This window comes from Colossoma macropomum, unplaced genomic scaffold (assembly GCF_904425465.1).
Source record: "Colossoma macropomum unplaced genomic scaffold, Colossoma_macropomum, whole genome shotgun sequence".
Lineage (NCBI taxonomy): Eukaryota > Metazoa > Chordata > Actinopteri > Characiformes > Serrasalmidae > Colossoma > Colossoma macropomum.
Window position 1 is genome coordinate 19,443,981 of NW_023494792.1, and position 22,112 is coordinate 19,466,092.

General features: G+C 38.2%; 2 protein-coding genes across 5 annotated transcripts; one reads left to right on the forward strand and one right to left on the reverse strand.

The window, feature by feature from the left end:
• Window positions 1–345: 345 nt before the first annotated feature.
• scamp2 (secretory carrier membrane protein 2) lies at window positions 346–14,339 on the reverse strand. Its single transcript, XM_036576431.1, has 9 exons — window positions 14,162–14,339; window positions 8,428–8,505; window positions 7,226–7,312; window positions 6,872–6,986; window positions 5,562–5,690; window positions 5,090–5,249; window positions 4,781–4,882; window positions 2,103–2,220; window positions 346–1,623 (listed from the first exon to the last, which is right to left on the reverse strand). The coding sequence occupies exons 1-9, from the start codon at window positions 14,216–14,218 to the stop codon at window positions 1,477–1,479; spliced, it is 993 nt and encodes a 330-aa protein (XP_036432324.1). The 5' UTR covers window positions 14,219–14,339; the 3' UTR covers window positions 346–1,476.
• mpi (mannose phosphate isomerase) lies at window positions 13,337–21,765 on the forward strand. 4 transcript variants are annotated; one of them, XM_036576422.1, is made up of 9 exons: window positions 13,337–13,443; window positions 14,676–14,751; window positions 15,101–15,228; window positions 17,424–17,624; window positions 17,757–17,898; window positions 18,240–18,419; window positions 18,498–18,671; window positions 18,917–19,125; window positions 20,157–21,765. In XM_036576422.1, exons 2-9 carry the CDS (start codon window positions 14,736–14,738, stop codon window positions 20,373–20,375), a joined length of 1,269 nt encoding a protein of 422 aa, XP_036432315.1. In that variant the 5' UTR covers window positions 13,337–13,443; window positions 14,676–14,735; the 3' UTR covers window positions 20,376–21,765. The 4 variants fall into 4 exon arrangements, with proteins under 4 accessions (XP_036432315.1, XP_036432314.1, XP_036432319.1 ...); XM_036576421.1 differs by lacking the exon at window positions 13,337–13,443 and adding an exon at window positions 14,276–14,382; XM_036576426.1 differs by lacking the exon at window positions 13,337–13,443 and adding an exon at window positions 14,386–14,430.
• Window positions 21,766–22,112: the final 347 nt, after the last annotated feature.

Consider the following 22,112-nt stretch of genomic DNA (forward strand, 5'->3'; position numbering starts at 1 on the left):
GCAGCTGGTTTTATGAAAACTGCCGTTTTAATTTTGTCTTGTTTTACAGGCTTTTATGTTAGCGGTTTATGGTTCATACTGCTTGTACTTGGACATTTTTGTTTTCGCTGTTGTAGAATGATGTGGAAAGTCAAGTGGAAATCATGTTCCTTATTGGTGCTTCAATACATTTTTGTAATTCGTCTGAAGTTTTACAAGGAGTTTCGTTCATTCACCAGAGCATTTCTGTTAAATACATAAACGTGCAGTGTGGCTTGGTATACATGTGGGCTTGAATACATACACTGGTGAGATCCCAAGGAAATACGCATCTGGTTATAAAAATACTACAACACTAGACAAAAGAACTGTTAATCAAAAACTTTAATTTGCTCACTATTTTCAGTAAAACATCCAAAAGGATAAAATACATGTATTCATAAAATGACACTAAAAATATTCTGATTTATTTCATAAATGTTTACTGGTACGTTTTATTTATGCATTTCTCCCTTCCACAAGGTGCAAATATCTAGTAATTTTGATTTAGATCATAATGTTTTTCCAGAACAATAATCAAATCTATAAGGCCACTGTTAGTCAACAGTTAGACTCAAGATTTGAACCTTTTTGTATCATATGTTATCTACAAGCACAGTCTCCCTTCAGCGTGGTTTCCCCAGGAGATAACAGACAGCAGCTTTGAACAATTATCCTTCATCAAGGAAGCCAGAAGCAACATTTCTTAGATGAATTTTAGTTAAAGAACAAGTCATTGCTGACTTGCGTGATTTAAGTTTCTTAGCATGAAATCTCCCTTCATGACAGCTTTCAGACCTTACCTGCCAGACCATCTTGCTTTTCATGTAACAAAATTCATTAATTCATACAATGGCATTGAAATGAAGAGTCATTTTCTTTTTCCCCTTGTAGTTATGGCACTGCATGAAGATCAGATTGTAGGAATACAGTATGAAAAGGTTGAAATCATAAGGCACATTGTTTGAGTCCATTGTTTGTAGGTGAATACTAAATGCAGCTTAAAGCATGATCACACAGTAGCTGAAGCAAGCAAGCCTAAACTAAGCTGAGTGGACATCACTTTAGGGAAAGTCCAATTTTGTTCATTGTCATTCTTTAATACACGGACAAGTATCCTGTACCTTCACTGATGTGGGCCAGCCTTAAATTAGTTTATATTCCAAAAAAAAAAAATAATAAAAAATACACCACAAAACGCCAAGACACACAAACACAAAGCATAAGTACAACTATACAGACACAGCATTCATAATTATTTACCTCACACCCACAGCTTCACATAAAAATATATGTGAAAAAAATAGTGCCTCTGCCATCCAAAGACCAAAGCATGATGGAGGAGATCCAGATCATTTATCTCGTAGCAGCTTTGGCTAAGCTTTGGGTTCGTGATGGCTGATGGAGTTGGAGGTCCCAGGTCCACCGTGATGGGTTTCTCTACGTTTTCTGCTTGGTCTAATTCCTCTGGAGAGAACTCTGGGCTGCGGAGGCAGCGGCGTTGGCTGCCGCGCTTTGGAAGGTGCGGTTGGTGAGGACGCCCTGAGAGAACTCCTGCTGCGCCTTTTGGAAGCTCGCACCGGTGTGGCGATAGTGACCGTGAACCTAAGGGGGAAAAAAGGACCATGAGTACTAAGCAGTAACTAAGCATGTAAATCTATGACCTTATGATTCTTTAGGAAATTCACTGCTTTATAAAATCTCAATTGTCACAACAATTCAATTTAATTCAGTTTTGTTATTTTGGTACAATTCAGAATAATTTCTGAAAGTATGTTGAATACATAAATGTGGCTGGAGAAACTACATAGTGGTGGAATACAGACAATAAAAAAAGTTTTTTACACTTGAAAATAGCCTGAGAACTTTAGTGCATACTTTGAATATTATTATAACAGATTATAAATAATTCTAATATTCCAAATTCACACAGTTGCCATCTTCAGATTGCTGCACAACAATGCATTGATACATTTTTACACCACTACTGACTACCAGACATTTTGTACTAAACACTGACAGAATAAATAGCTTTGTTCTGCATCTTCCGCAAACGGGGTAAAAAAAAATTAATAAAAACATACCATTTTAAGCAGGACGACCGACATCACAGCACACACAGTGAAGAAAACTGCCACTACCAGCATTACCACACCCACAGCCAAGTGTTCACGAACCACAGTGCAGGCCGAAATCCAACCGCTGAGAACAAAAGACACAGTAGTGTAAACAACATCAATCCTGCGAGACAAACCACCTCAAACGGGAGACTAACAAGGTGAAGATAAATGGAAACATGGAGGGCAGAAAACCGAGGCAATAGAGAGCAGAGATGCAGTGGAAGACCTACTTCAGTCACACACCAAGCAGTGAAGGAAAGGTCCAAGAAGTGTTAGTGCTTGCAACTTAGTGAGAGCAGAAAACAGACAGCAGAAAGACACCCGTCACTGAGGTGAGACACAGAGAAAAAAAGCTTATAGGTGTAAAAAAATATGAACATCATTTCATACGGATTGTTTTGCCTTTTTAACATCACTGAACATTTGTTTACCTGTTTCTTCTCATCTCAACACTACGGCCTAGAGATAAAGGTAACCAAGTACACTGAGCAGCACGGAAAAATGGATTTGCAATTATTTATTCAACTAAAATCCACTTGTAGTTTCCCAGTCAATTCCAGAATGACTGACACCCCTCAAGAAGCTGGGCAAAAACAATCAATAAAATAATCAAAAATAAAGTTTGGAGAAGCTGCTTTGCATTTATTATACCTACAAAAGTGTTGTTTTATTTTAAGAATAGTGTATTCTTTAAAAATACAGGGCAGAGTTATGGGCACCCCTAAAGATATTTTAAATAAAACCAAAGAAATTTGCATCTTTGGGGAAAACGAAACCTTTCTTTTTACTGTTGCTGATCTCCAGGAACTGCATTGTTGTCCAAGACCATTTCCTGATTCCCTGGTGTATAAATAAGTTTGCACACATGTAAAATCCCTCTGTCATCTATCAACATGGATAAAAACTAAAGAGCTGTCAACTCAAATGAGACAGAGGTTTGTGCACAGATTAAGAAATGACTACAGTAGTCAGTTGAAATTAACATTAAGCAGAAACAGGGCGATAATAAAGCTTGAAAAGCATGAAACAGTTGAAATTTTTCCAGGAATGAGACACATGAGCATCCTGCCCTCACGTATGGTGAGGGACAAAGAGGAACCCACAGTTTCAGAGCTGCACAGTTTAGTTTAATTAAGGTGGGGTTTTCAAACTTCAAAATCCACTGTCAGACTCCACCTCCATGACCAGAAGCTTTTCTGGAAGAGTTCCATTAAGGAAGCCTTTCCTAAGAGCAAGCCACAAAATGCAGCACCTGAGCTTTGCAAAACGTCAGCGGAATCATGTGATTTGGTCACACAGGACAAAAATGAAAACTTTCTGGTCTGTTTATTACAAAAAATGTCATGTCACCATCATCACGTTTGGTGAAAAAAGGACTACATACTGTGAAAAGCATCTGATACAAACTGATTAAAAGCTGAATTAAAGAGAGTCTCACCAATCTTGGCACGGCCGTTCACACCACTCACACGTTTGTTTTAGGCAAGAGGCTTCAAATCTGACCCTTAAATCAAGTATCCATTCCTGGATTTTGTAGTCACTGGTAGGTATGACACTAGACCACCACAGTTACATTAAAGCTGCACTACATAAGATTTATTATTTATACCTGAAAGTTTTTGCATTACTGAGTCAGAAGGAAAAAACACGTTAAAATATGTTTCCTTTACAGGGTAAAACAACAGTTGAAAAAGTCAGTGGTGTCAGCTTGGATTTCGCAGACGTTTTTCGGACCACGTGATACGTTTTTTCATTTTAATGTCACACGTACTTGACTGAGTTCTACCTGAGTTACTTTTCCACCAGAGGTCTCAAAATCCCCACATCTTAACATAGTGCAGCTTCAGCAGTTCAGTTAACTACCACTGAATACAAAGTCCAGGACTGGAAACTGCATTCAAGGTCCAAACCAGACCAAACCACACCTGAGTATCTTGAGTTTGTACACTGTTCATGCCCATCATGATGTTCATATTTCCTCATACCATTGCCCCCCCAAGCATGCAAACACAGTAAAACACTTAAAGGGGAAGTCCACAGACTTTTCAAAAAGACTACAGTAAACAAAGTAATTTAGAGCAGTCTGATGTGAAATGCTCTGTTCTAGAGAAACTCAGAACAATCAGAATTCATAGTGGTGCTGATGGGAATCACACGACCAAAAAGCTACATCACAGAAAGTTATTACGTGAAATGATTACAAATTTGCTGCCCAATGCCTAAAACATTATTTCACGATAGCTCTGAAAGAAAAAATGTATTTTTAAAATATATTAATGGCAGAGATAGATCAAGTTTTTTCCATAATTCAATCTTTAACACGTAAACAAGTGCGTTGAGGAAAAACAGTCCCCAAAGAAAAGGTATTTTTTCAGATGTACCACTATTATACCATCAGCAACACTACACATAAACACTCACACGTGTAGGCTTTGGGTAGTAAATAAAGTATTTGCACTGTGGTTGCTATCACCACAACTGTAAAGAAATCTGACCACCACCACTCTGAATGACTCTCTTTACATTTTAATAATTGAACTACACAGAAATCTGGAAAATTCCCCTTTAGCTACAGACAGACCGGCCATAAATTTCCAAAAGTAGAAAAACTGAAAAGAGACGCAATGAATAAGCGCACTTACCTGTTCCCCCAGTTGGGTATGCCAACAGTCTGAATGATAGTCACCACCACTTGGGCAAAGAAGATGAAAAAGAAAAAAAAGAAGCTGAAGGAGCTATCAGTCCTAAAAAAGAACATAAAACACATTTGTTACTGTTTTCTACAAAACATGCTAAAGACAGAACTAGCTTAAGGTAATATCAGAGAGGTAGTCTTCCTCTGAAATTGCTAGTTTTAGTCAATGTACTGCTAACACAGAACACACAGTTGAAACTAATGAACAGGAATTTCAAACACTTTGATGTGCGCTTAAAACAACGGTGCCACTCACTTGAAAGCCTTGTAGACAGGTCGGTACCAGCACAGGAAGGAGCAGGGAGTGAAGAGGATGAACCATAAAATAGAAAGGCCAAAGTCCACTCCATAATTCGTGCCAGCGGTGAAAAATGCCAGACATGCCAGCACATTGAGAAACAGAGTCACACAATACACTGAGAGAGAAAGAGAGAAGAGAAGGATGGGAAACAGTGTGAGTACGAAGAAGTACAGTGAGAAGAGATGGACGAAAGAACAGAGGGAGCAAGAAGAGAGAAAATAGATTACTTTGTTGTCAAATGCAGACAGTTTTCTACACAGAAGAACACAGCATGTGTGATATCAGAACTCGTCATATACACTTAACAAGTAAAATGTGAATATGTGAATAAGTGAAATGTGAATATGCAGGTCAGGAGAATAAAAAGTACATTTCTGCATTGCACAAAATGATCTTCAGCCTGTCTGCAGCACTGTTAGGTACTTACACATCCACAGGTAATACATCATTTTGCAGACCCTTTGATGCTCTTGGGGAATTTCCTCAGAGAAGTCCTGGTAGAAGCAAGGCTTGATGGGAAAGCTTTTGGGCAATGGGGGCCAGTTGTTCTCTTTGCCTGCAAAGAGCAGTTTTGATTAAATGATGCAACAGATGACACTCTTCATCTATTGCTGTTGGTTGCAAATTTCAGTTCTGGTGCACTAGTATATTTCTGCATGTCTGTATTAGGAGTGAGCGATACTTATATCATAATGTTTTCCATTATATGGACTACAAACAAACAAACTAATCAATTGATGCAATTTTTCCAACGCTAATAATCAGGGGTCCATCTTAACCTCATAAAAGCAAAGAAGTTTAGACAGTTCGCAACTAAAACAGATTTGTTGCCGCAGAGTAAATAATAACTGAGGCACTTTAGTAGTTTCTTCATATTCCAACTCATGCACAGTTTTCAGGTGGTAAAAAAGCTGTCTTTGCTTCCACCTTTAGGGTAACATGCTGCAATGACACAACACAATCTGGGCTGTTCAGAGTTTCTGTTTTGGGTTCAAAATGGTAAAATCCTGTTGCAAATCGTGACTTCTAGTACTAGGTCTTCAGTTCAGGCCATAAACATCAAAACTTGGTCAAAACCGAGGGAAAAACATTCCTCTACAACAATACTTATACCTACTAGCATCCCTATGGAATTCTAGCTGTATATTAGTGCTAAGCTAACAGTAATTTATAAACATTTGGCTGTTCCAGATTAAAAACAGACATCTGAAGCTTGTAAACTGCATTCCATGTTTTATTTGAAGCTTGTAACCTACATATTAGCATATATTTTACCAATTAAATTTGACTGGTTAATTATGCTGATGGTTATTCTGAAATATCAGGCCTTCAGTTTAGCCTCTGAAGTCCTAACCAATAGAAGAGCTCGCTTGTGATCTACCTAGATGCCACAGCGAAAAAAAAAATTGTGAACAGACAATTTTCCATGGTTCATTTAAATAATTCAACGCTTTGGTTTTTTTCAACCAATTCTTAAAAATTAAATTACAGTATTACTGTAATACATGCAGAGTTGAAATACTGAAAGAATGATGACTCTTTTCAAAAAAAAAAAAAAATTAGACATTTTTTTTTTATTTCACAGAAATCACCAGGCCTTCTTTGAAGACCTGGATGGCACTCAGGGTTCCCCACTGGTAAAATCCATATCATGGGACAACGCCATAGCAGTACTCACTTTTCTCTTAGAATACTTCCCATATTGAGTGTTTCTTAACTGAAGACAGTGTACAGTACCTGTAGTCACTTGTCTATTCTGCAGCTCCTGTTCCCTGCGGTCCAGCTCGGCTGCTTTCCTCTCCAGCTCCTCCTGCTGTTTCAGCAGGTTCGCCTGGGCTGCAGCTGCAGTTGCCTACAGTACCAGCACAGAGTTTCAGCTACAACTCTCACATATATGGTGCAATACATACATTCAGTTGATGCATCATACGAACTCAGAGGTAATACAAGCTTGCAGCAAACTGATATTTTAGCCACATCTACTGAGCTGCGTTCTGATAGATCAGAATTTCTTGTTGATAAAAACTGCACTCTCCCTGTTAGACAAACATAGACACATTCACACTGCACTGCAGCGTGTGAGATGCTGACCTGAGGGCTCGGATCCACAGAAGGCTGCAGCACGGCTGGCTGTGAAGGAACAGCAGAGGCTGGAATAGTGGGGCCTGTCAAAGCTCCCTTCAAACAGAGTTAACAAATGCACACAAATACAACAAGCTGTTAGATTAATAAACTAATAAAATGACAAAGTAATTAATAAAATGCTCACACACTGGTTTCAATGTTTCGTGTATTTTATTTTAAACATTTCAACCCAATTGGGTTGGTCTTTGCAGCCATTATTATTAGTTAGTCTGCATTCTATTGTCTTTTTCAACATTTGTTTTCATTCATCACCCAGCAAATGATTAGAATGTCCCACCCCTATAAAATAATAATAATAATAATAATAATAATAATAATAATACAGTACATGCTTCCTTCAATGTATATGGACATCAGGGAAAGAAGAGGCACAAAATGTTCCCCTCCCATAAGGCTGCTACTCTATCTTCAGGTGCTCATGGTCATAGACGGGAAAAGGCAGAGCTGGGAATTTAACCCTTTAATGCTGAGGCTAAAAAAAGAATTACTTTTGCTTTGTAATCTATAGAATCTATTTTATTTACTCTATTCCTCCCACTTACTATTGTGACTATTGCTTAATGTTGTTGGTGTATTTATTCGGATGTATAAAGAATATGATCTAACAAAGCTGACAATCAGTAGGTTTGAATTTTTGCACTATTTAGAGCAAGAAATTAGTCCACAGAGGCAACAGAAAGCTCTAGTAGCATTTTACTACAAGCATTAAGGACACGACCACAGTCTAATTACTTTGTAAGAAGTGGAACAGGGCAGAAGTTGATTTGAAGTTTTGAGGTTTAAATGGATGGAAAATATTTCTTATGCTTATCTAACCAATTTATTTTGCTTTACACTGTTTCATTCAAATTATTTAATTTTATTAAATTGAATAAAAGCAGTTCACTTGAGATGAAGTCTCTGAATGTACAGCTGACAAGACATTAGGTAAGATAGGGTTAATCACAAATGTAGCAGACAATTCAACACCCTGAAGTGCTTTTACAATGTGCCCTCTTGTTCAACATACAGTTAACTTTTGCGGTCCCCAAAGAATGTCCATTTAGACCTAATCTAGTTATAAAAACTGGACCTTACTTACAATTCAAACCGTTTTTAGGCCAACAATTTGCTTATTCTGGCTCCAAGTTGTTTGTTTGACAACTTACAGAGTCAGTGGCAGGGAAAGGGCTGTACTGATCAAGATGATCCACTCCAGGGTGGGTCACCTGCGTGACAGAGGGATCCTGAAAGAAAGAAACACATTTCTCCAAGTATTAGTACACTATGACTCCTTTAGTTTAGCAAAGAAACAACCAACTGTAACTAAATAATCAAAATGCCAGTGTAGACATTTAACTTACTATCCCCTATTCCAAAAGAATAGTTTTAATCATTAATACCAGTGTTAATTACACTGTAATTAATATGGACAGATCCTCACTCTCCAAGTCTCCTGCAATTCAATAATGATGGCGAGAGCTAAATGGAAAAGTGGAGTTTATGGTGTTATAATGGCACCATAAGAGCTGCACTTGTAGTACTAAACCGGATGATGTGAAAACAGTTCTACTAATCAGAAAAGTGAACCTACTGCTAAATGTAAGCCTTTGTATATTCAACAAGCAAAAGTGTCAGTGTTTCATTCTTTCACTAGAAAACTGGAAATATAAGGGAAAATATTAGGAAAAACACAAAGTGTAACTAAAACTAATTTATTATTATTATTATTATTATTATTATTAAGTCACAACATACATTTTTTTTATTTTATTGAAAACACTGATTCTGAATGTTTGAGTGAACAAGGTGGTAATTTTGCATTTCAACATCTTGTCATTTTTGCATGAATTATCCAGATGTATTCTGGTTATCTTTTGCCAATTTAGCATATTTTTCCATGAAACTCTATTTTTAACATATCACAATCTAATAACTTCATGAACAGTCATAAAATAGACCGCTACCTGGGAGAAACTGTTTTGAAAATTTGCTTTGAATTTTCATATTATCTCTCTTTCTCTCGTACACGCACACACACCACATCTAGAGTGTAAGCATGACTACAACATTTCAGTGGAAGACAATGTAATTCAGCGGAGCAGCTGACTGTAGCAGTTTGGTTGCGAAATGTTCTCAGAAAAATGACCAAAATACATCATGCATACACCTCCATACTTACATTCACATCTCTACAATTTATACTACTGAAAAAATCACTGCAGAGTTGTACAGTATTGTTCAGCAACACACACACACAGTACTAGAGCAGTTAACTGCAGATCAATATAAAGTACTTAACATACATTATGCACATTGTTTTGTTCTGTAATTTTAAAATCTGGTCTTGGTGGATTAGCACTGTTACCAAAACCAATCACTACTTGATCACATGGGTTAATACCTTCTGTCACAACATATAACTGCAAAAACATCTCGTGTCTACTTGCTGAGTGAGTCAGACTGCTGTTTTCATTGAATATGTTCCTCAGTGAGAGCGAAACATTATTCCATCCCACTCCTTTGACCCTTTGCTGGTTTTTCCTGCTCTACCATGCCTGTTTCAACTCATCAGCTAATTAAAGGCTTTTTGTCTGTTGAAAACAAAGAAAACAAAGTGTCTATATGTATGGAGGACCAGATTTGCCAAAATGAAAAATAAATAAAATTAAAAATAAATGACTTAGCAAATTAATATATGAAGTAGAATTGCAAAGAATAATGACACATCTAAAAATAAATAAATATACATAACAATTAATATATTAATAATTAAAATCTTATATAAATTAATGTCTGCATTTATTTATATGTCTATTTAGCAGTTTGATCCATTTTCGCTGCCTCTGCTGATAAAGAGGTCGACCAGTAGTGTTCAGAACTTTGGAGGAGGTGGTTCATCATCTTTTTCTGCAAATTTCAGATTACTCAGACATTTGGACGCCCTTCTCACATACTGCCTGTGGAAGCCATCAAGAGTTATTTATCGGCAGGTTTGTCTGTCCGTGCAGTTCTCTATGGAGTTGGTAAAAGGACAGTTTTAACAGCTCTTCTCCTCTTGGTCTTGATTGCTAAGCCTGAACGTGAAAAACACGCCCCCTCATTATCATATGAACGAAGAAATACAGAAATAAATAAATGAATTAATGAAAAAATAAATAAAAGAACTGATGAAAAAATAAATGAATACATGAATCAATGAATAAAGCGAACAACTGTTAAAAATATAGATCTGGAAAAAATATAAAAATGGCATTAATAAAACAAATACAGAAATAAATACACTGAGAAATATATAACTGCAGAAAAAGGAAATGTGTATAATTACAATCACAATAGGCAATATATACTTTTTTTTTTATTTATTTATTAATTTACTGAGCCATTTATTTTTTTATTTTATTTATTTTTCAATTTGGCAAATCTGGTCCTCCGTATATATGTATATGTGAGGCTGAGTCCTGCTATAGCTCCTGAAATGGACTGCGCTACATAGCACAGAAATGGCATGTGTATATATGCGTGTTTGTGTATATTTGTTCCAAAAATGATTTTCTATGACAACACCCATTAAAATACTTGATGTAAGCTGAACATTCCAGCACTCCATGCTGTATGCTCCTGGCTGCATTTGTGTGTAGAAAAGTATGGTATATAATATGACCAAATATCTGCAATACATTTCCTGTCGCCTATCCTATATTTCTGTGTTTCATTATCTTATATCTCTAGCTCCTGACATCTTGACATCTAAATGTTCTCCCAAGCTTTGTCAACTCTTTGGGGGTTTTTTAAAAGTTTGCTGGCATGGGTATCCCAAAGACTGATTAACAACTTAGAGGTTGGCATTACTTCGAAGTAAGATTTTTGTTCAGCTACGGCTGCTATTAAACAGATGAAAGCAGTAACTTCTGGTGCTCCTCCTCACTTAGAATGCTGGAAATGACTTGAGTATAATCGCAATTGCATTTCTTGCTTCCTATGCACCTCTTATGTCTTTGTAATAATGCTTGCAAAAGCCTTTCTGAGGTGCGAGATCCCAGAAATGTTATAAGCTGTATTACTATCTACTGCTTTCATTTTTCTGTTTGTGTAAAGCACTTTGAATTGCCACTGTGTATGAAAGGTGCTATACAAATAAACTTGCCTTGCTTTGACTCACTATATGCTATTGGCCATGTGAGCATGTGAACATGTATGAGTAATTACTGTTTTTAGCAGAAAAAAAATCTACAAACTTCAGCTCCATTTAAATACACTGTATTGTGAGCAGTGTATGTGCTCTACAGATTATGTGTTTGATCCAAACCACTTCTTTTTTCAGGCAAGGCCATTTACATCGTAAAATATACTAAACTTACCAAACAGTAACACTTTTGCATCAGAGCTTAAAAAAGTAGCCACATGCTTTGACCTATTTAACATTTTTCATGCTCAGCTCCAGGAACAGATGTAAACTCTCAGAAAAAAGGTACTAAGCTGTCACTGAGGTGGTACCCTCAAGGATACCTCTGTAGTACCTTTAGCTGAGTAACATAATTGTACTGTCATTTTTTGCAATTGTATTTTTCAAACTGTATTGACTACACACACTCTGTCTTGTCTGCAGACTGTTTCTTTTATGGTTCTGTTTTAAAACATTAAGTTGTGAAAGGGTACAAATACTTACCCTTCCCCTGGAAAAAATGTATTTAATGTACACGGTTGGACCTCAAAACCACTGTTGACCCTTTGAGGGTATAGTTACATTGTTTGTACCCTGATAAACAGAAAACATATATGCACAGCACCTTTACTTCTGATAGTGTAGACAAATCCCAGCGCAAGCAAATTTACTGGTATAATGAAGTTTCCATTCTGAATGTAATTCAGGCCTACACGTATTCTTAGGCTTGAGTCATTTGATACGATCCTCATCTCGGATCACACCTGCAGGCACTCCCTCAATGCTCTTGAAGTGTTCACGTTAGGCTATAGCTCACACCACCACACAGGAGTCACATTTAGATAAGCAGTCATTTCTGCACCTCTACAGCGTAAACACGTCTAATTCCATTAGAATTTTATAACCCATTCAAAGTACATTTTTCACAGACGGCTTCATATAGGCTATATATATATATATATATATATATATATATATATATATATATACACACACACAGCAAGAATAGCCCTGTTTGATTCAATAGACTTCAGTCAGTCGGACACTTGCAGTTTAAAACTGTAACTTCTGGGTACTTCACACTCTTGTTTCAGGCCAGCCACCAAGTTAACTTTTACTGGATTTCCTGACTCAATAAACCTCTAGTCCACTGAATTCAATCATCCTATTTTAGCTTCACTCTCCACCCTACAAGCAAACATGCAACAATCACATCATGCAGAAGAAAAGAGGCGTGCTCTCCTCCCAAAGCACTGCTTCAGAAGCAAGATAGGGAAAGAAAGATAACAGCTGCTCCATTGTCCTGTTCCAGGATGTGGGCTAATTATGCTATAAACTGGATATCATAAAGCAAAGTTCTCATAAGTTCTTTTTTGGAACAAAACAGGACAGCTATGCAGACTCAGATTAAGACTAATCTTAGACTAAACAGGCTTTTCAAAGGTGAAACACCATTGTCACTGTGGTTTAATACATGTCAATGGACCCAGTCTAATGTGTATACAAGTTTAGTCTATTAGACACTAAATTACAGGCTACAGATATTCATGATGGCTAATTTATACGCTGGTCTCAGAACCCGGATCTTCTATGATGCTACAAAGTAAGGCAGTCGATTAAATGCAGCTACAGAGCAGGCTAAAATCTGAGTGCTGTCCACTACTGTCCACATTAAAACCCTTAAGGTTTCGCCTGTCCAACCAATAAACTGTCACTTTAATTATATCATACAAAACACTAGAACTGTATTAAAGAGATACAGGATTTTGTCACTTTGATGTATTTTTTTATCCAAAACTAACTGTTCTTCTAAGTCTGTCTCAGAGCTAATAATTAATATACTACAGCCGGGAGGATTTGTATTACATTTCCTTTTTATGAGGAGGAGGAGTGCTTTTAAAGAAAAAAAGCTATTTGCTGGGAGCACTCTGTGGAAACACACGGAAACTACATCAGCTGCAGATTCTGAGGACCACTGCACTTTGTCAGAAGGACGGACACATGACTTCATTACACTTCAGTAAGTTGGGCAATATGTCTGTATACCCTCACTTCAATGTGTTACAACAAACCATTTCTCAAAAAGTAAGGAAGTACAGCTAACGTTAAATGAAGACCGTAAACAGCAGGACCATGAGGGTTACTGACATTATGCGGCTTTATCTAATATTGTTAAAAGTGTTAGATAAAGCCATATAACGCATTAAAGTTTTGTTTTAACATTATGTTGTTTCGGCCCCTATTTTCCAATGTAATACCTACAAATAAATGAGTGCAAACACAGAAAAGCTGCCTGTTGACTCTGTTGTAGCCCAGAAGGCCTAGCCAATTTAACCAAAGTGCTGATGATTTAGCCAATGATAAATAAGCCGAAACTTTACTGGACACCAGCTGAATGGAAAAAATAAACTGGGCAACTATGCCACGGTATTAAGTCCAAACCTTTTGTTAAGCCCCCATCACTAAACCTTTATAAAATGTCAGTAAAAGCCAGGGCGGTGTACAATTTTCCAGTAGTGCGCGTAGCAGCAACACTGGGCGAAGAACTTCCTACAACAGTCCCCGCCCTTCTTCACAGTAAAGACGCGCTTTTACTGGCAGAGTGAGCTGTCAATCAGTGGCTGTGACCAATCAGGTTTAACCAAACCGCGGCCAATAGGTTTCCTGAGAAACGCCTCTAAAAACTGAAAGGAAATTTTCAAAACTGTTAAAAAAGACGGCGGAGTCTTCAGTCTCACCTGAAAAGGGTTAACGTCTACCGGGTTTTCGAATGGGTTGGTGTCGAAGCCGGACATGCTGACGGAGTTTCTCCCAAAGCTCAATACAAAGAGAAAATAAACTGAAGAACAAAATAAACAGCGCTGCGCTGCTGCTTCAGCCGCGGACTCTCAGCTCCTCTTCGCACTTCCGCAGCTGCTGAACTTTGCGCATGCGCCGCACTGTGAGGAAAACGTCATCGGTGAGATTTGGGCTTTTTTGTGCTTCTATATTATTATTGATCCAAAAGGTGTGGATTTTACGATATATATCCGTGCTTATTATGGAGTATTCTGTTTAACACTATATAAATGAGAAAATCAGTGGAAATTGTGTTTCGTGAAGTCGTGAACTAGTTGGTCATGTTAGGGTTAAATCCATAAACTCCATCAGATGGAGTAAGGGTTAAATCCGCGTGAGTCACTGGAAAGTTGTTCTAAACAGGAATAGTTAATAAATATTGTAAATAATGATTTATCTCTGTAAATGTTGCAGATTCCAGGTTTAATGCCAGTTATTTGACGTCACAACGTCGTGACAGTCAACGTTGCAGACATGGAGGAAGTGAGAGGTCAGTTGTGTCTACGCTTTCATCTGTTTTCATTCATTCTTTAACATCAGCTGTATCACCGAGAGCATCGAGCTCACTAACTAACGATCCGCTGTTAGACCTGGGAGTATTAACGCCCTGCTGTGTGGTGCTGCAGGTGTGCTCTCATCTTTAGCGCAGTACAGCCACCGTAGCTCAGCTCAGCTCAGCTGTCTCGAAGTATGGATTGAAATGCATTTACTGCTAAAAGACTTGCTGTGTAGCTTAAATAAATACGACGAGAGTGGGAGACAGCAGTGTCCTTCTTTCTCTCTGGATAGCGCATAGTGGGTGTGGTAAAAATTCAAGGCTAAGCGTTTTCTGTCCACAGTATTTCCACTGTCCTGCGTGGTCCAGAACTATGCCTGGGGAAAGGTGGGGCTGGACAGTGAGGTGGCTAAACTTGTCCTTGGAGGAGACCCCCAAGCTGTAATAGAGGATGGCAAGCCGTATGCTGAGGTAAGGGTGGGCCCTTTGTAGAATGGTGCCCCTTGGTACTGATCTGTCACTGATCTCCTTGTTCATCTCGACACTGCTCATTAGCCATTAGGGGAGGAAACCAGAGAGGAATCTCAGGCAGCTCAGCCTTGCCACAAGTGTTACCTGCCAACTGTTTCATTTGTCAAATAAAGGTCTGTTCTTGTATTATACGTGTTTTTGCTGTTTGGCGTTGGCACCTAGGTCTGTTGTCATGAATGACCCCCCCATGAGATCCATGGAGAGGATACAAATTACAAGTGGGTCTTTAAATAGCATAAAGGAAAGGTCACTGTGAAAGGCTATGTCTACTTTTGTCTTCCCTGTGTTTTAACTCAAGCCTTTTTCTTCTTCATGTTTGTTTGTGTGTGTATTTATTGTATATGGGAAAAAAGGGCAAAAACATTCTTATCGTTTAATGTATAGAGCATTTATATATATGTATGTATATATATCTCAGTATATCAGTCACTTCATTAAAACACTCATTGTCCATTTTATCAGCTCCACTTACTATATAGGTTCACTTTGTAGTTCTACAGTTACAGACTGTAGTCCATCTGTTTCTCTGCATACTTTATTAGCCCCCTTTTACCCTGTTATTCAGTGTCCAGGACCCCCATGGACCCTCACAGAGCAGGTACTATTTGGGTGGCGGATCATTCTCAGCAATGCAGTAACACTGACGTGGTGGTGGCATGTTAATGTTTGTTGCGCTGGTGCGAGTGGATCAGACACAGCAGTGCTGCTGGAGTTTCTAAACACTTCAGTATCACTGCTGGACTGAGAATAGTCCACCAACTGAAAATATCCAGACAGCAATGTCCAGTGGGCAGCATCCTGTGACCACTGATGAAGGACTATAGGATGACCGACACAAACTGTGCAGCAGCAGATGAGCTATCGTCTCTGACTTTACATCTACAAGGTGGACTGACAAGGTAGGAGTGTCTAATAGAGTGGACAGTGAGTGGACAAAAACTCCAGCAGTACTGCTGTGTCTGTATAGAAAGTGGACTTGATAAACTGGACAAAGAGTGTAGATACAAGGAGGTGGTTTTTAATGAAGTGGCCAGTTGGTGAATATACATACATATCGGTTAGTCGGTTTTGGCTCTGAACTGTATCACATTGCATCTTAAATAAAACAGCTTCAGTGATATTTACATCTATATTGGGTAAACGATTTATAAATTACAGTCATTTTTATGTGACTTCCTTGACTTCAGGAGGGCATTAATAATTGTATAATTGGCTGCTCATTCGTTTTGGTTTGTAGTAGCATCATTAGTTCATGCATAAGAGTGCTAATTAAAGGTCTAGGTTTGATTCTAGATGCAACATTTCTTTATCTGGTGTGTGTTGCTGTTGTCTCTCCACATGAGCACTACAGAAGTGTCAGCTGTCACTAAAGCACTGCATCAAAATGCAGAGATTACAGATTATACACTGAAGCATGAGGTGTATCAGTACTAACTGTTTATGCTCTGTTAGGAAGCAATAAGGCACTGGTTAGCAAAAGAAAATCACATGGTATACCATTGCAGACTTTAGTAGGAGATGAATGAAGAATACTTTGAATCATGAGAGAAGGCTGTTAAACAAGTTAAGAATGTTCTTCAATATGTAGGAAAGTGTCAAAAATGACCATAAAGAAAAAACTACGACGTGCTTTAGAGTGTTTACCACAAGACACACATCACCGGTACAGAAGGTCGGGCAGAAGTTTGCTTAAAAAATGGAGAATTCTGGGACAAAGTCTCATAGATGAGATGAAGATTAACTTGTAGTAGTTAATCTGGGCATGATCAAAAGCACAGCACCTCATCTGTGGGATATTCTGGTATAAGCATGTCTGGCTGCCAGTGGAACTGACTTACTCGTTTTTTTGATGATGTGACTGCAGACAGTAACTCCAGGAAGAATTTTGAAGGGTTCAGAAGCATCTTAACTGCTCAGAGCTGGGTTTCCCAAAAGCGTCTTAGCACAAAGTTGATTCTTACATTGTAGAGCAAGCATCACACTGAAAGCTCTCTCTACCGGTTAAGACTAACACTAACACTAAGCAGCTTTTGGGAAACTGGGCCCAGATCCTACTAAATGCCTCAAAATTTACAGGCATGTACTGGCAGTGGGACTTATGTAAATATGTATTAAAATGACATACGTTTCTTTAGCTTTGGATGGGAGCCCACCCAAAAGGTGATGCCCTTATCAAAGACAACAGGATATCTCAAAGGACACTGGGGCAGTGGATCACAGATTACCCAGGATGCTTGGGATCAAAGGTCAAAGACATGTTTCAGGGACAGCTCCCCTTCCTCTTTAAAGTGCTGTCTGTCAACACTGCACTGTCCATTCAGGCGCATCCCAACAGGGTGAGTAGACGAGGTACCTGAAAAAAAAGAAAAGACTTCATACTGTAATACACACTGACACTACATACTCTACTACACTGTATTCCATTAACGCTATTTTTTCATTTTCTGATGAATTCATTACTGTCTCAGGAGCTGGCTGCCAAACTTCATGCCCAGTTTCCTGAGCACTACCCCGACAAAAACCATAAGCCTGAGATGGCCATCGCTCTCACACAGTTTGAAGGCCTCTGTGGCTTCCGGCCTCTGGAGGAAATCATCAGTTTCCTCAAAGGTGAGTGCTAAACACATACAGTCGTGTGCAAAATTTGGGCACCCCTGGGCAAATTATGTTTTGTTGATTTTCTAAGTGACAATAAGTTAACATGCTTCTACACATTTTAATGCACAATTTTGAATTTAACATATTAGGGGAAAAATAAGGTTAGGGCATATTTTTATATTTTGTGTTTTATAATTTCAGTAAAAAACAGAAATTGTGCACTACTTTTACCAGAAAAATGTTTGATCCCTGTAGAGGATGTCTTAAATTATTTTCCCACTACAATGGTGTATGGTTGTTTGTTGCCGTATGTCCATGAGTATTGAACGGTTAGCTGTGTCTGTGTTTTTCAGCCGTCCCGGAGTTTCATGCTTTGGTAGGTAATGAAGCAGCAGACGAGCTGCAGAGCAGTGTAGGTAACCCAGGCCGAATCTCTCTGGCTCTGAAGAAGTGCTTCAGCAGGATGATGAACTGTGAGAAGAAAGTATTTGTGGACCAGCTGAACATGCTTGTGAAAAGAGTGTCAGAAGAAGGTAAGCTGGTAAGGTCTTTATTTTTTTTCTGTAGCTAAGTAGAAACCAAAATTCTTTATTATGCTTTTTCTATGTTAGCGGCTGCAGGGAAGGATACATCAAGCAGTAATGGAGAGCTGTTGCTGCGGCTGCACTCGCAGTATCCAGGTGACATCGGCTGCTTCTCTATCTACTTTCTGAACCGCATCGTGCTGCAGCCTGGAGAGGCTATGTTCCTGGGAGCCAACGAACCTCACGCCTACCTCTCTGGAGGTCACTTCATCTTTTAGTTATCTCTAGCAATTTAGCATGTATTTTACAAAGTGCAAGATCCAAACATGCACTGTATGCACTGTAAGAACAAACATACGAAAGTTTTACATTTTTCACACACTTTGTAAGCATTGTTACTGTCACCATTTCTTTGCTAACTAGAAACACTGACACACTATCTGACTAAAATATCCACCGTAAACAATATTGACCATAATTCTTCCTGTCCATAATATGTCTTACAGACTGCATTGAGTGCATGGCCTGTTCGGATAACACAGTGCGGGCTGGCCTGACCCCAAAGTACATTGATGTGAACACGTTGTGTGAAATGCTGAACTACTGTCCTGCTCCAGTCAGTGCCAAAATTTTCCCCTCAATTCAAGACCCCTCAGACCCCTGCGTCTACCTGTACGATCCACCTGTACCAGACTTCACTGTCATGAGGATACAGGTGAGTTTCACAGCTTGGTGGAATAGAAAGACTTTCGTAACTGTAAGTCTATTTTATTTAGTTTTCATTTTTCCAGATAGGATGCAGACTAGGGCCTAATGCAGAATTACTGTTTATGTTACTGTAATGTTATGTTACTGTACTGACTCAATACAATGAAGTCTTAGTGTGTAACCTTATTGGACATGCTTTGCATTGTAGTAGAGACCAAAATAGCAAATTTGCCTTTGTTTGTTTCTCTTCCATTTATAGTACATTGTAAACAAATATTGGACAGGGCATTGCTGGGTACTGTATTAATACAGGGCAAAGAATGGTACAATGTTACATAATATAGCTGTACAGTACATTATGTTCAGCTCTCTGGTAGTAAATTCAGAGTCCCAGGTTTTCCCATGGCACTATTTTGGCAATTCCTGATTCAAACATTAAAGTGATGCTTTTGAAAAAATGTAATTTACACAGCCATCCATCAATACAGTAAACCAGCCAAGTAGAGAAGGGCAGTGAGGCAAAATGTCATATCACAATACTTCAAGAGGGTTTTTACAATACACGATATGATATCAGATGTCAGAAAAAATAAATCAGAAACTAGGAATTCAATTTGTTTTCAATATTTTACACACTTACAAACTGCACGCCTAACCCTACGCCTTCACACACTTGTATCAAACTGAGTTGGGTTGTTAATTAATCAGAAAGACTTGCTTATGCTGTTTATTAAACTGTGTAATTGAGGCAATATGATTTATGGTTATTTTGATAAATTTTGTTATTTTGATAAACCACAAAAGCGTGTTTATTTGAGATTAATTAGGAGCTCTTCAGAGTTCAGGCACATGTGCAATGATCTAGGCGTGCAGATTACACAATATTGCTTGGTCATAGCTCCAGTGTGAAACTAAAGAAGCAAACATCACACACCAAACATAGTCTTGACTGGCTGACTATGTTTGGGGTAAATGTTGTGTAAATTAGATTTTTGTATTGCTTGAGGTCAGACTGATGTACTGCTGTTTTTTCTGCAGATTCCTCCCTCAGTGAAGCAGTACACAGTGAGCCCTCTGGACTGTGCTGGAATTCTGCTTGTGGTTCAGGGTGAGGCCAGCGCTTCCTCGGCTGCTGCTTTCGCTGACATCATGCTGCGGAGGGGTTCTGTGCTCTTCGTTTCGGCCAATGAGAGCGTCACGCTGCAGGTGACATCGTCAACTGGGATGACTATGTTCCGGGCCTGCTGTTTGCTGTAGATGAACGAGTCTTTGTTGAGTATTCTGTTTTATCTTGATGGGATCTGATATGATGTCAGAATTTAGCCCTGTTTTAATGTTGCTTATTTGTCCGTGAATTTGAGGGAACATAACTATTGAGGATCATTACACAGACTTCAGCAATATGCAGACAGATAGGGAACAAACAGTATAATACCACATACATTCACCAGCATGTAAATGGGAACATATTGTGGAGTTTTTCCTCGTGGTCCTGTTGTTTGAACCTTTTCCGAGCTGAGTTAGGGAACTGAGATTTTACTAACGGTGTGACGGTTAAATAGAAAAGTTTACTATGTGCCAGATCATATCTCTCTTCACATTAAAGTATTATGAAGTTATTCAAATTTACAGGTGAGCAGAGCATGACAAACATATTCGTCATCATTTTATTTGCTTGAAGACAAACTATATCAAATGAATATTAACAAAAACAAATATCTCCTTGTATAATGATTGGGGCAATTCACTTCTTCCCTATTAAAATGCCTGTGCATGAATATTTAACAGAATAGAGTTACCACTCAATTACCGATTTTTTTAGCTCAACACATGTAGAACATTTAGATGAATTATTTGAGAATGCACAGATGCATGTTTGGTCTACTTTTATATATGTTTGAGTTTGAATTTAGCATTCAGCAAGGTAATTCTTTTCCTCTTTATATTAGGGTGGTGGTTAGTGGAAGAAAAAATGCATTTAAAACGGTTATTTTTGATCTTGGATTTGTTTGAGTTAATCTGTTTGAAGGGAAACCATACAGTCCACCAATAGTTAATATGCTGTTAGGATCTACATCATGTGGATTTTACTCTTTAAGAGAAACAGATCACTGTTCAGGGACGTTTTTAGTCATTTTCAATGACAATGAACTGCTTTTAGTCTTTTTCTGAACCAACTAAAATGTTTTAACCTTTTTTTAATCCGACCCTGCTTGTGCTGGATACGCGCTTGGAGATTTAACCTCTATGAAAATCAAAGTATGGTTCAAACATTGCACATCTGATGTTAAAACGTTTTTAATGATTTTAGGTTTTAGACTTGAAAGTTGTTACTGTTACCTCCTGGTCCTGAAGTTATCTTGTGTGTTTGCTCAGATGCTGCTTACATTAGCACTACTGCTGTCTAGCAACACAAGACAGCAATTAATGTTATCCTAATGTTTGTTTACTGTAAATTCTGTGCACTTTTATCTGTGATGAACTGAGGCAGGTTGTGTCTCAAAGCTACAAGATGGACTTCATATAATGTGACTGCTACCTCCAGTGAAGGTTTGGAATGTAGGCATGGATTGGCATTTTTGAATCTGCTGTGGCATGAGTCTGTCAAAGCTGTATAACCCTAATAAATATCAGTTCTTTACTTGTTCTGTGTGTCTTTATTTTAGTTCTTTGTATAATATAGCAACTGCTGAGGCCCCAATGATTGTCTACACGTTAAGAAAAAAGTTGAACAGGGCTGCTGTTTTTTTTAAGGTTAAACTGCTAAAAAAATATTGGCTTGTTTAGCTAAACTTTTTTTTTCTTTGCACCGTTTTATTTGAAGTATTTTTTGGAGTTAAACAGTTGCTTATTACCGCATGAAGTACATTTTTTTTCAGGTTATACTGAGAAACCATTTTTTACAGTGTGTAACCGCACCTACATTTACACCCAAGCGTTACTACCAAATATGTTCCAATAAACCTTTTAAGTTAACTGTCTATGAAATGACAG

What these genes read in the sequence shown, in the direction of transcription:
- scamp2 (XM_036576431.1), bottom strand. Translation starts at nt 14,218, where the DNA reads ATGTCCGGCTTCGACACCAACCCATTCGAAAACCCGGTAGACGTTAAC. An exon ending in CTTTCCCTGCCACTGACTCT is followed by an intron (nt 7,313 to 8,427) that starts GTAAGTTGTCAA and finishes CTCTGTTTGAAG; the next exon opens with GGAGCTTTGACAGGCCCCAC. An exon ending in CTGTGGATCCGAGCCCTCAG is followed by an intron (nt 6,987 to 7,225) that starts GTCAGCATCTCA and finishes CTGGTACTGTAG; the next exon opens with GCAACTGCAGCTGCAGCCCA.
- mpi (XM_036576422.1), top strand. An exon ending in AATCATCAGTTTCCTCAAAG is followed by an intron (nt 17,899 to 18,239) that starts GTGAGTGCTAAA and finishes TGTGTTTTTCAG; the next exon opens with CCGTCCCGGAGTTTCATGCT. An exon ending in TCACTGTCATGAGGATACAG is followed by an intron (nt 19,126 to 20,156) that starts GTGAGTTTCACA and finishes TTTTTTCTGCAG; the next exon opens with ATTCCTCCCTCAGTGAAGCA.